General features: G+C 39.3%; 1 protein-coding gene across 1 annotated transcript; it reads left to right on the top strand.

Annotated features, from left to right (window-relative positions):
• The first annotated feature begins 748 nt into the window (after window positions 1-748).
• On the top strand, window positions 749-13,427 carry srpx2 (sushi-repeat containing protein X-linked 2). The gene is made up of 10 exons (XM_084719514.1): window positions 749-1,023; window positions 5,811-5,888; window positions 6,283-6,474; window positions 7,186-7,362; window positions 7,682-7,805; window positions 7,894-8,015; window positions 8,768-8,947; window positions 10,215-10,348; window positions 10,434-10,555; window positions 13,220-13,427. The coding sequence occupies exons 1-10, from the start codon at window positions 978-980 to the stop codon at window positions 13,398-13,400; spliced, it is 1,356 nt and encodes a 451-aa protein (XP_084575640.1). The 5' UTR covers window positions 749-977; the 3' UTR covers window positions 13,401-13,427.
• Window positions 13,428-13,866: the final 439 nt, after the last annotated feature.

Here is a 13,866-nt window from a genome sequence, read left to right as displayed (position 1 = left end):
CAGGTGAAATGTGGTCTAAATAAAGAAAATGCACAGTCACAATGTCCTTCAGAAGTCCAAGGCACAGTCTAAGGTTGTGCAAAATCAAAATTTAAAATGTTGCAGTCTTGTCCTTTTTGAAAGAGACTTGCACTGTGCATTTTAAAAACTTTGAGCACTTCTCCATCGTCTGCATCAAACTGAGTATCTTTGGATTTTAGACTGTTACTTCTCAGCACTGCAGTGTAAATGTAGTTGCATGAAGTTACACATGTTTAACTGCCATATGTGTGTTGCTGCATCTCAACGGTCATGTTAAGTTATGTCTGACTGTCTATTTTGTAATATGTAAATGTAGAGAATAGTTTCTTTTTATAAAGATGATTTTTAAAAGTGACCCATTCATAAAGGACATTATACATTATTGTCCTTCTTGTGATTTATGACACTGTGACAACAACCTTCACTACAGGATTATATTGGTATTCTAATCAGAGGAAATAAACACAATCAATATATTTACACTCATTCGTTAAGATGCCATGTTAGAAAGAATGACTCCTCTGAACTGGTTTATATCTTATCATCTGCAGCCTATAATAACCTTCACCCTCTGCCTGGTTTTATGAGCTGCAGGGCGGATGTAGTTTTATATTAAAAAAAAAAAAAAAAAAAAGGCTCAATCATCATGTTTAATGCAGTGGTGGGAAGAAACACACACGATGTGTCCGACAGCGCCACCCAGTGGTTTCTGACCTGAATGATGAACTAAAAGGATCCTGAATTCACACAAACGGCGGAGACTGTTGGTCATGACGGGAGCGCTTCATGTCCTCAGCGGGGATCATTAACTTTTTAACTTTGTCAAACTAGTTGTGAAGTTTCTCTGGATTATAACTTTTCTGTTTTTGTTGTTGGACTCTGGATCAGAACCAACCTTCGCTTTTAAAAAAAACTTCTTTTCTCCCTCCAGGAGTTTAATCTTCTCGTTTTCAGACATGCTCCTCAGCCGCTTTGTTGCTCTGTTCATTTTATACTTCACAGGTGAGTTCATGAGTCTAAACAGGTAAGAAAACGCTATCAAAGAGTTTATTTTAGTTACGTGACTGTGTTTGTGGATGTTTTGATTGTTTTTAATTTAACCAGATGCCTACAAAATGTCATCAGGTTTTCACCAAAGTTGTATTCAGAGAGACAAGTCACACAAACATCCAGATCGTTCCCTGCAGTTGGGAAATACCTTCATCTCAACAGTAATCACAGCTGTATTAGATGCAGATGTGCTGAATTTCTGAGGCCACTTGAGGCTGAATGGAAAAGGAGCCCACTGCTCTCAGGCATGAAGAGCTGAGGATGATGCAGCTCCTCCACAACATCTCACAACATTTAAAAACCTCGGAAAGTCCTCCTTCACCTCATTCACAGTAGTGCCAAGGTACAGACGTATAGGAAAAGACTAGTAAAATCATCAAGAAAGCTCAGAGGCAGCAATAAATGAAGACTACATGACAAAAACAATGTAACGTTAACAGTAAATGTGCATAAATTGTCAAAGAAAGTAAGAAAGAAAGAAATGGAGCAATTAAGAAATCAAAAACAATAATCATTTCAATCATTAGCAAATAAAGGTGCAACATGGCGCCCCCCAAAGAAGAGGACCCTCTCCCTCTGTAGATATAAACAGCTAATTTAACAAAGCCTTTATTCCTTATTTTATTCCTTATTTATTTTCAGGCGATTATACACAGATGGAAACATATTCATGAGTATTTTATACATTTCTGCCAGTAAATCCCTGTAAATCTTACACACCGGACCTTTAAAACAGTGGAATTGTCTCAGCAGTGAGGACATCTTACAGGGGTTTTTCTTTTTGGACAAATTCCAGATATACGGGGCAGATTGGCCAGTGGGCTGCCTTCCTCTTCAGGTGCTCCTCTGCTTGCTGACCACTCAGTTTAATTACAGCTCGGCTCCAATCAGTGCCAGTTAATTACTGAGGAGACCCCCCGTGGGACCAAGTGTGCTGCCGGAGCCTTCATTTAATCCTGCAGGATAATCACAAGACCTGAGATCCACCCTGAAGCACTCGCAGATGATAACGCAGAGTGATTGAAAGGATGCTCCCCTCGCCTTTGTCATTAGAGATACATGAAGCCTTTAACATGGTAACTCCAACAGGCTGAACACCTTCTCTGCACTGACTCATCACCGCTGCAGCAGCATGTCTCTGTGGTAAAGTCTGGACTGTGAGTTGTGTCTGATGCACAGTGTGTGTCAGTGTCTTGGTACTCTGCACACTCAGTAGTTGGAAATGGTTGGAGGAGTGTTCAGATTCTTTACTTGCATGAAAGTGTCAGTGCAGCAATGGAAAAATACTACGTAACAAAAAAACTCATGTATTCAAAACCACACTCAGTGAAAGTAAAAGAATTATCAAATCAATGTACTATTACTTTATTAGAGCTGTAATGATTAGTTGATTGAGTTGAGTTTAGTTGTAACTCTTAAATTAATTGCCATCTATTTTGATTATTGATTGATCTTTTTTTGTTCATCTGTGATTGCAGCTTTTCAGATATGAATATTTTCTGGTTTCTTTACTCCTCTATGACCGTAAACTGAATATTTTTGGGTTGTGGACAAAACAAGGCATTTGAGGACATCACCTTGGGCTTTGGGAAACACTTTCTGACATTTTACAGCCCAAACAACTAATCAGTTATTGGCAGAAATGATCAGTGATGAATCAGTAATAAAAATAATTGTTAGTCATAACTCTAGGTCTACAGTGATTTTAATTTAAGGGTTGGGCCCCTTCAAAGGTTCACAAGAGTCATAACATGAATAATAGAGTTGGGAAGACAAAAAACAGTTCTCCCACACAAATTTGTATTCACTTTTTTGTTATCTTTCTCAAAATTTGTTTTTTTTTTCATGAAATATTGGATAGTTTAACCTCTTTGAACCTCAACCGGTTATTGAAATGAGAGAAGTTTAGAGGTTAAATGTCTCTCTGGTGAAGATACCAACAACTCACAGATATCTGAAACATGACAAGACAGAGCTGCAATGATTAGGCAGACAACAAAAAATGAATCAGCAACTATTCTGATAATCAAATAACTGTTTTAGTCATGCCAAGCTAGTGACTCATACTTGATGCTTTTCTTTGTTGCACATGATAGTAAACTGTTCATCAGACAAAGCAAGAGACTTGAAGATGTTTGCTTGGGAAAGTGTTTTCTGACATTTTAAAGACATAACAATGAATCAAGAAAATGACTGGCAGAATAATCAATAATAAAAATAATCACTGGTTGCAGCCTTACCTTTTCTAAGGCATCATAAACCAGATTGGCAGGAAACCTCTGGTTTAATCTTTAACAGTGAATTAGATTTTCCAAGTTTATCATCCTGTATGTTTTTGTGTAAAATTTTAAACTGACAGTTCAACTCAAAATCTTTTTTTTTTTCATTTGGACTGTTAGTGCTTGTTATTCATCTAGATAGTTTTGGTGTGAGGAGATATCAGCTATAGATCTAAAGAGATGTCTGCCTTCTCAACAATAACGTCTTTCCAAAAATCATGACGCAGTTACTCAAGATAATCCACAGACCTTGTCATAAACAGTTTCATATAGGAACTACTTTCTTTCTACAGCAAAGACGTCGCTGTTGATTTTTTCAAATGTATTCTTTGACACTTTGAGCACCAGGTCAATTATATATTTAAGAGAAGGCAGACATCTCTATGGCTGATATCGCCAGCTCACACAAAAAAAATCTAGATGGATAAATAGCACTACAGGAAGATTTTGGGGTGAACTGTTCCTTTAATCTGAAGGGAGCAACTAGAACGTAGAAACTGGAAAGCATGGCTGTCAGTCAACGTACAACACTTTTCTCTGAAACAGTGAAGTACACGTATAAAGTAACATAAAATGGTGCAGCACTGCAGCAGTTTCAGCTACATTTAATAGATGTTTAATTGCCATATGCATGTTGCTGCATGTCAGACAGACTTGATGTCTGTTTCTACCTGAGTCCTGCAGTGCAGAGCATCAGACTGATGAGCAGAGCTTGTTTATTTCCTCTGTGACTAATTCTCTGTGAGGGGGACTTTTCCTCTGTTACTGAGTGGAACATCTGGCTCATTACGAGAAAAACGCTGACGATGGTTCAATCCACACTTCACTGAAACAATCTGAAGCTGCTTCCAGTTCTAATGTGGTGCATCATTATTATTATTAGAAATGGTGTTAGAGTGAACTTTATGTGAGGGCAGCTGTTGGTGCCAGAGAACAGAGAGGAAACAGCACAGGAACTAGACTTGACTGAGACGGGTGGAGGTTGACACACTGGAAAGTCTGGCACTCACTTTTGGGATCTAAAAAACAGGGATAATATGCCTGAACCACAACTGCTGAGAGAGGAGGATGAGAGTGAAAGAATTTATTGTGCAGAAAGACTGATTCAGACACAGAAAAATCAGGCCAAAGGCCATAGTACAGTATGCAAGCCCTGCCGCTTAGTACATGAGGAGTAAGAGGAACAGTTTCCAAGTGAGTAATGAGAACATGCTGTTTGTCCTAATTTGTGGTGGAGTTATTGTTGATGTGTATATAATGAGGTCCAGAAAACACTACAATATGAAGTACAAACATGCCTTCTCAGTGCTCAGAAAAGCTAACAGAAATCTTAATGCCATTTACAAAATGTTCCATGTTTTCTGACCCTGCTCTCAGGTTTAAAAGGAGTTTCCAGTAAAATCACTGATTGCAAATCCAGGTGTCTGTAGACAGGAATGTTATTGAACTTTTGTTAAAGGAAACCTGAAAGGAAGTTAAGGAAAAGAGATTGTGTGTGGAGAAACATTTCCATGCCAGACTGTCTCCACATGACTTGTAAATACTGTAACACTCCTGATACATGAGCTTAAAGGGATAGGTCAGTTTGTGAACTTGTGAAGTGAGTTTGCATGAGGTTCTTATCAATAGTGTGTGGTTTTATTTTGATTTGCAAAGTTTGTTTTATTCTGTTGTGTGAACACACCGTGGTGTGAACTAGGACAAAAAGCTGGAATATTCATGCTTATCACAAAGTATATTGAAGAAGCTGCAGGAGTACCAGGAAGGAAGCTAAGCAATATACTCCTGTGGACTGGGTCAGCAGCAAAACAGACCTTAGCCTTGAACAAAAAGGTCCATCTAAAAAAAACAGTATCAGTTTAAGCACACTATACACTACATTTAGAACATTTTCACCGCTTTACCTTGCCATGAGACAGACTTTTCTAATGGGGAAACTCCTTTATATAAGCCAGTTATCATTCTCTCCAAAGCAACAAGAATCTACTGGCAAAATCAGTAATTTTACATTGAAGGACACAGGAGTTTCAGGTCTATCGCTGCCTCAGTCTGTTAGTTTGTTTGTGTTATTGTGTGACTTTGGTGAGGCCAAACTAACCTTTTAAAACACAGAAGCCACACAATAATACAAACTAACTAACTGATGGAGGCAACAGAAGACCAGGAACACCCTTAAAAATCACTGTGATTTGCTGATGGAGTCTGGTTACTTTGGAGAGAGCGATACAGTGGCTTATGTAACAACTGTTCCTTGTCAGAAAAGGTTGTCTGAAGTAAAGCCGTGAAAATATTCTGAATATAGTGCACACTTACACTGATATTGACTCATTTAGGTGACTAAATACCCTGCCAAGCACCATCTACTATCCCTTTAAAGAATCCTCCTGACCAGAGAACCATGTTTGGCGTCTGACATCTTGCTGTTTCCACGTCTGACTGACTGGTGTTTTGTTTTTTCAGCTGGCTTTGGGACCACAGTGTATGACACCTACAATGACTTTGTAGAAGAAGACTCCACTCCTCAGCTAGACTACAAAGGTGTGTATGGAAAAACACAGTCACTGGGGGTGTATGATATGACAACATATACAGTATACTACCAGACTGTATACAGTACTACTGTCCACTATCACTGATTTTGCTGTCACTATTTACACTGATAGCTATTACTTTAATACCTCTGGTATCCAAGAATAAGAAGCTTTGCTATAATGCGAACACATTTTTAATAAAGTTTATGACTGCAGTCGGTTTTTATTTATATTTTCTACTGCAACTTTTTTGGAGTCTGGGTTCATATACTGATACAAATGGATATTTTGTGCAGAAGTAGTTGGGATATCTCAGTGTTTTTCAGATTAACACTTCAGTACCCTGTTCGCCACCATCAGTGCTTCACACACATTTGTTTTTGGTTACTCTTTAAATGCAGACCCATACTGGTGTCATTCTCCGGGTCTGACCAATGGTGAGGTGACCTGCTACTCCCCTCGAGGCCCCTCCTACCGCAGCACGTTGGGCACCCGCTGTGAGTTGAGCTGCGATCGAGGATACCGACTGGTGGGGAGGAGGTCGATCCAATGCCTTGCCAACCGACGGTGGTCTGGGACTGCTTACTGCCGCAGTATGTCCAAATTGACATTTTAAATTCCCATGTGAGGAAATTAAAGGTATAATGTGCAGAACAATGTATGGACTGTATCTGTAGACACTGCCCTCTGCCTGTATTTTCTGGTTTTCTCACTATTTTAATGTGTTTGGGACATTTCTCTTTGAATATTGCATTTACAAACAACAACCCACAAATACTGCATAGTATACCTTTAAAATCTGTTAAAACACACATTGTTGCCCTGGCTGATACTTTCTTGAATAACCATAAACATGGGTATTGTAGTTTATAATCAATACCACATACACCATCCTGCTGCTACAAAATCTCAGTAGTACACAAAATGTGTATCAATCCGCTGCTGAAAGTAGTCCCCAACAAATGCACTATTTAGTGGTGTTTGAGTAACAGCTGCGAAAACCTACAGTGGCCAGCAAGTCATGACCCACATGTAAAGATTTAATTCAGATTTAATTCAGATATTTTTTAAGTGGGTCCGTATGAGGTATTTATGCATAGTCAGTGTATTACCCCACGTCAAATAATCCAAATGTCCCTAAAGATTAACACACACACACACATTGTTGGTTTTAGTCTTTTATAAGATTTGTGGACAATAACAAAAACAGTAGGTCACCAGCCTTATCCATGGAGATAAACATTGAACCTGTGATTATTTGAACTCTGAACAAACTGTCAGTCTTTGTGCTGATGTTCCTTCAGGGATGCGTTGCCATGTGCTGCACCTCATCCCACACGGCAGATACACCTGCACTCATGGTTTTGTGGTCGACTCCAGGTGTGACTTCACCTGTGACCCCGGCTATCGCGTTGAGGGGGAACACTCACGCACCTGCCAGCACGGGGGCTCATGGAGCGGAGTACAGCCAGTTTGTTCAGGTGCATGTCAAAGAGGCTTAAACTCAAACGTTTGTGTGCATGATTTGTTGAATTCAGGTTTACCTTACATGGACCTAAATTCAACCCATCTGTGTTCCAGTGCCGTTTTTCATTATTCTTTCATCCCCCATGTGTCTAGTCTCTCAGTCAAACAAAAACAAGTATATTTCCTGCTCCTCTGGTCTTTGGATTGAATCCACAACTGCTGTTTTCAGTCTTCATATTCTGCTCTATATAACAGTTAGACTCTTCAAAAACAATGAATTTCCTTCCTGCAAAATCTCCAATATTGTTGTAATTTTCCAAATGTTTATTTCAGATACTGATCCTCCAAAGATCAAGTGCCCTCCGTCCAGACTCAAGGTCGCCGAGCCTGGAAAACTCACTGCTCTGGTGTCTTGGGACCCTCCTGTTGCGACAGACACAGCTGATAAATTACTTGAGTATGCCGTTCCTTTCCTTTCCTCTGCTTCCTTTTCCTGTTAATTTTAAAATAGAATTAAACACTCAGCCTTTACTGTCTCTCTGCAGCGTGATATTAGTGGGCCAGGAGCCAGGCACCGACTTTAAGGAGGGAGCGAACATTATCAGATACAAAGTGTATGATCAAGCCAGGAACAGAGCTGCCTGCAAGTTTATTGTACGTGTTGAGGGTAAGCTGCCAAATCTTAATTTTCTCACTTATAGCATGAGTTGAAATACTTCACATTAAAGGGATAGTTGACCCCAAAGTCAAAAATATATATTTCTCCTCTGGCCTGCAGTGCTATTTATCTGTCTGGATAGTTTTGATGTGAGCTGCAAAGTTTTGTAGATATCATCCATAGAAATGGCTGCCTTCTCTTGAATATAACAGAACTAGATGGCACTCAAAAGAAAGTGTGGATCTACTCCTGGATGAGGGGCTCGTGCTCATGATAGTGGGGTATACAAACATTATTGGCATCCTTCTTGGCCGAGGTTTGACCAAGTGGCAACCTCTGGGGCTGAAAAATGAGCGGACACGGCCAGACATGGGACCAAAACAGCGTCAGAGACGAACGGATGCCAGTTTGACAACAGGGAATAGGCAACACTGAAGTTTTGGTTCCCAATATAATAATATGAATAAATTCCTAAAGTTGTGGTTTTGTACAGTGAGGCCGTCACCCAGAAATACTTCGGTCCAGTCTGAAAAAGCATTTCATTGGATGCAAACAAACGCCAGAGCCACCCCACTGTGAGCTTTATAACAGCTCTTCAGAAATCTATGGATGACATCATTGAGACCATGTCCACCATTTATTATACTGCCTATGGGGAAAATTATGTAGTTGTGATTTAGGATGAACTGTCCCTTTAACTTGAGGATGCCACTATATCTTACAGGATTGTTTTTCTTATTTCGACTGTGTTCCTCTTCCAGTGAGAAGATGTCCGCCTCTATATCCACCTCTTCATGGCTACCTCACCTGCTCCTCTGATGGGAATAACTACGGTGCAGTATGTGAATATCACTGTGAGGGAGGATATGAACGGAGGGGCGTATCTAGTCGTGTCTGCCAGTTCAACCGCAACTGGGATGGAGGGCCTGCTGAGTGTGTTCGTGAGTCTGCATGAATATGCCAATAGACCCTTCCTAAGTCCCGCCGCTTTTGGAAACTCAGCTGATTTTTTCCTTCCCTGTTTCCTGTACCTAGATATTCTATGTGCTCAGCTCATCCATGTTGAAAAGAAAAAACTAATTTTGAAGATGATTGAATGATGATGAAGATGTTGCTGGGGGAACTGTAAAAATATCATGTATATAGTCACATCATAAGTAGCTAATGTGAGCATCGCTGTAGATCAGCGATTCCCAAATGTTTTTAAGTTTCAAGCATAAGTTCATAAGTTTACCATAAAATATTTATGATTTATCAATCAAACAAAGCCATAGGAGTTAAATTATGTGTTATTCTTAATTTATCTGACCTAGTTTAACAGTACAGTTAATACTGTAATGTATCTCATAAGGTTTGAGTGGCCACACAAGATTTTAAGAGATTTTGCGTCGTGGTTTTCTAAAGTTTGGGAATGGCTGCTCTAGATACCCAGCTAATCTCATTGATGTATTACATGAACTAGACACAGGACGCAAAGATGGTGCCCGTTCAGTCCCCTGAGAATTTCTCGCCAAAAAAAGGTGTACTCCCTGGTTATACGGCCCACTGAATTTGCACAGTAGTGTTTACCCCCTTGTTTGCAGCTCGAGGTGTCCTTTCAACAGTTTTGCAGACGACTGTTTTATAATTGTTGCTTATGGGGAAAATACTTTTTGGGCTACAGAGATATTTTTTTGTTGCAATACCACGAGTGGCCACTAAGAAAAATTGGAAACAAGGCTGAGTGACAATACCCAGTTTCGGTTCTTTTATATGCCTGTTGCTAATCTACACCAATTGTTAGCTAGCTAGTTAGCTTGCATTTTGCTTTGTAGCAAACAGTTGTAGGTAACAATTGATGTAGATTAGCCAGCTAGGTTTTTGATAGCACATATTATCAAAGCACCAGCTAACCAGCTAGTTAATTAATCAATCATTAGCTAGCTTATTAGCCGGCATTTCGCTAAAACTAGTTCTTTTGTGATGTAATTTTATATGTTGCTGTTTGAGGTCCCCTAGCAACATCTCTTAACCATATTTAAAATCTGGTTTTCTTTTTAATCCAACTGAGCCTAGCATGCAGTGTATCTAAACACAGAAAACAAGAATGGGAAAGGTGACTTAGCTTGCTCTTGCAGGCTAAATCATGCTCATGAATCTGCTGCATAAACATAATAGTGTCCAGTAAGAGAGTATAAATGCAGGATTGTGACTTTGTGTGTTTGTTAGCGATGGAGGTTAAATCAGATGTGAAGACAACCTCTGCTCTGCTGGATCAGTTCTATGAAAAGAGGAGGCTGCTGATCTTGTCTGCACCCAACATCTCTGACCCTGACTACCAGCTGCAGAACATCATGATACAAGTGAGGACACTTTTTACTGCCGACTTCACCTGGATCTCCCCAGAAATGTCAGTTTCTCAAATTCTGTCTTCCTTGTTCCAAACAGAAATCAGACTGTGGATTAGACCTGCGACATGTAACTGTGATTGAGCTCCTGGGCTCCCCGCCTCGTGAGACGGGCCGCATTAAAGAGAGTCTGCTCAGCTCTGAAGTCATCGAGGGTTTGAGGTAATACTGAGATACTTCATCACTTAGTTATGCAGTTTTATGATTCCCTCTAGGAAAAATAAGTTCATTTAGTTGAAAAATCCATCCCGAAGTGGCTCTAAATGACTCCCATTGTCATTAACAATAAGGTGTTTGTTTCTCATCACTCTATTTAAATGTCAGGAGCCTCCTAATAAAACTGACTTGACTTTAAAAGGTAAAAATGCACTTGAAAGATTAAGACTGTTGAAAATAGTAACATAATTCCAGGGTAGTGGTAATGGGATTTTGACAGGACTGACAGAACATCAATAGCAAACATCTGGCTCTGGATCTTATGAGAATCAGTGAGATTCTTTTAAAGTTCATTTTGCACCGTAGACACATACATATATGGACTAATTCATCTCAGAAGAGGCAGAGATATAGATTTTTCCACCAACTGTGCAATCTGAGTAAGGGGCACTGCTCAGTTTTTCCAGACTGGAAAATCTCTTCCTTCGTCTCCCCACTGACACCCACCACTGAGTGACGGCAGTTTCTTACAGCACATTCTTTGACTCTAACAGAAAGCACTCTGGGAAATGTAGGCAACCAGACAAGGTATAAGTAGACAAAGAAGTTTACTCATTTAAACAGGGACACTCTTAAGGGCTTGTCAAATGATATTACAATAATAATAATTGTTGTTGTTGTTGCTGTTATTATTATGATAATTTGTTTATATAGCACCTGGACTGTTGCTCAAACTGTTTTACAATAAATAGACGAGAATAAAAACAAGCAATTTAAAACAAGTGCAAATACTGTGAAAGGAAACCAAGCAATCAAATGACAAATAAATAATAAATAACAAGTAAAGGAGGCAGCAAAAATCATGAACATGTATACTAAAAGCAATAAGATATGTAAAAAAACAGAATTAAATTATGTAAAACATAAGGGCATCAATTAAAGGCAGTGTTGAATAAATAAGTTTTCATTTGTTGTTGAAAAATGGTTACAGAACTTTTATCTCTTATAACCTTGTGCAGTGTATTCCATAGTTTTGTTGCCTAGTTAACAAAGGCTAAGGTGCCAATTTGCTCATTCAATAATCAATAAATGTAAAAACTCTAAAAGGTAATTCCACTTTACCCAATTTATGATTAAAGTTGAACTACTGAATACGCCAAATGCTGTATTAGCTGCTGGGATCAACCAGGCCGGCAACTTTTGGCTACACCTCAGTGCACTCTTTATTCATTCATACTCAAACCGGCAAAAAATACAGCCTGGCCGTGGCACAACATCCGCTTTTATGCCCTCTGGCGCTGCTGTCACTATGGTTACCCACAGACACCTTAGACAGGGACAGTCAACATTACTCTGTGTACATCGAGTGTTCCAGCATCTTTCAGCTTATTATTTTGGTTTGACTTTACTTTTTTGATTCACTCTCTGTTCGCAGTTAGCTGGTAAACAAATTGTACACTACGTGCTCAGCATCAAACAGCAGAAAGACAAAGTTAGCATCTTGCTGGTGAACATAGTGGAGGGTAGTGAGGGTATTTAGGGTATTTAGGTGTGAAAACAAGAACTTCTCCTTGTTAACATGCTGTATGTTTACTCTGCGCTTACACCTGATTGGCTTGGAATCAGCTGCTTAGCATTCAAATGTTAGGGTAATATTAATAAGCTTGTTATAACATTAACATTATAAAATTTTACCTAGGACCTCTAATGCAAAGTTATCATAGCTAACATTAAAAACTGTGTTTCCTGGTTATAACTTAACCTGGTTATCTGACTTAAGGTTAGAAGTCAGCTGTTGGTAGCTGACAGAAAAGTTTTCTCTGAGTATGACCTATTTGTAAAAAACAGATTTCTCATCTACATTATACTGATGTGTGGAAAGATATGCCAGCCTCCCTCATTTTGGTAAGGCAATTATCTAATTACTTAAGATAAGATCATCTCTATTAGTGCCACAGCAGGGAATTTTGCAATTGGCAAGTCTTAGGTGCTGAACAGCTGACAAATATAATTGCTGTCCATGGGTGGGATGATTGTAAACGCTCAGGTAACAGGGACAGTTATCCTGTGAGTTCTGGTCACATCTAGTGTTAGGTGGTTAAAACTGTCATATTAACCTGATGGAGTGATAATAGACCTATTTCAGTATTGTGGCCAACTGAATACTTTTCTTTCTTAAAATTAAAAATTAATAGATTTAATCTTGCATCTGATCACATATAATCTTTAAAGCTGATATGGCAAATTTAGACAAACAGCTTATTTACACTTTCAGCAGATCCAGGAGGACATTAACATCCATTTGCAGTCGTGTTTCTGGCCACCTGATGATTCTAAATCCAATATTCATCTTCTTTTAGCTCAGTTTTGGGTCACCACCAGCCCCTGAGAGAAATATCTGGCCTTTTAGCTGCTAAAAGCTCCACGCCACACCAGTAAAGTTACCGACCTAGAAAATAAAATAATGTGCTGAAGTACTATAAAGCTCCGTAGGGTTGAGGGTAACTGGCTGATAATTAAATGTAGATTCGTCACTTCAAGCATTTCCCTTCACAATACACAGTAATTGAATCCATTATTATTAGAAAAATACTGACTTTAGTTCTTTTGATATCTACGTATTTGATGGCTCCTTTAATAATCTAATTGCTGATTTGTGTCCCTCTGTAGGCAAGCATTCAGAATCTCCAGGTCCTACTTCAGCATGGTGCTGCTGGACGAGCTCGGACTGGACCGAGAGCGCTTCATTACCCCGATGGCGTCTGACGAGCTGTTCTCCTACATCGACAGCTTCCTGCTGGACGAGGAGGAGCGAGAGAGGCTGGAGCTCCGAAGAGACTTCTGTGACTAATTTAATAAACCTCCCTGGTTGCCACAGTGATAAACTCATCAGTTTTACTAGCACAAGAAGAGGAAGAAGGACAAACAACCAGAAACCAGGTCCAGAGGGACTGTAGAGGAGGGAAAAGAGAACAAGAGGCCCATGCTCCTCATATTTAAATGTGATCATTATACAACACTGAAGTGCTGGCACTGTTTTCTCAATACTAAATTATCTGAAAGACACAGAGGAGGCCAGAAAAAACTACACACAGCTACAGAGAAGAGAGCAGACAAGCTTAAGTAAAACATGTTAGAACGAAGAAATACCCGTAATACAAAAAGGTTGGATGCATGATGTGGATTAGCATCTTTGTCAAGGAGTCCATTAGTACATCTAATATTTAAATTTGAAAAAACATATTTCTCTTCTTACCTATAGTGCTGTTTATCCATCTATTGTATTTGCGTGAGTTTTGCAGATGTCTGCCTTCTTT

This window comes from Lutjanus erythropterus, chromosome 5, assembly GCF_056507025.1.
Source record: "Lutjanus erythropterus isolate fLutEry1 chromosome 5, fLutEry1.hap2, whole genome shotgun sequence".
NCBI classification, from domain to species: domain Eukaryota; kingdom Metazoa; phylum Chordata; class Actinopteri; order Lutjaniformes; family Lutjanidae; genus Lutjanus; species Lutjanus erythropterus.
This window is presented reverse-complemented; position numbering and strand designations above follow the sequence as displayed.

Bases quoted from the DNA above. Each gene is read 5' to 3' on its own strand.
- srpx2 (XM_084719514.1), top strand. From the start codon at position 978: ATGCTCCTCAGCCGCTTTGTTGCTCTGTTCATTTTATACTTCACAG. The intron at 7,806-7,893 runs GTATGCCGTTCC...GTCTCTCTGCAG, and splicing joins ACAGCTGATAAATTACTTGA to CGTGATATTAGTGGGCCAGG. The intron at 10,349-10,433 runs GTGAGGACACTT...TGTTCCAAACAG, and splicing joins TGCAGAACATCATGATACAA to AAATCAGACTGTGGATTAGA.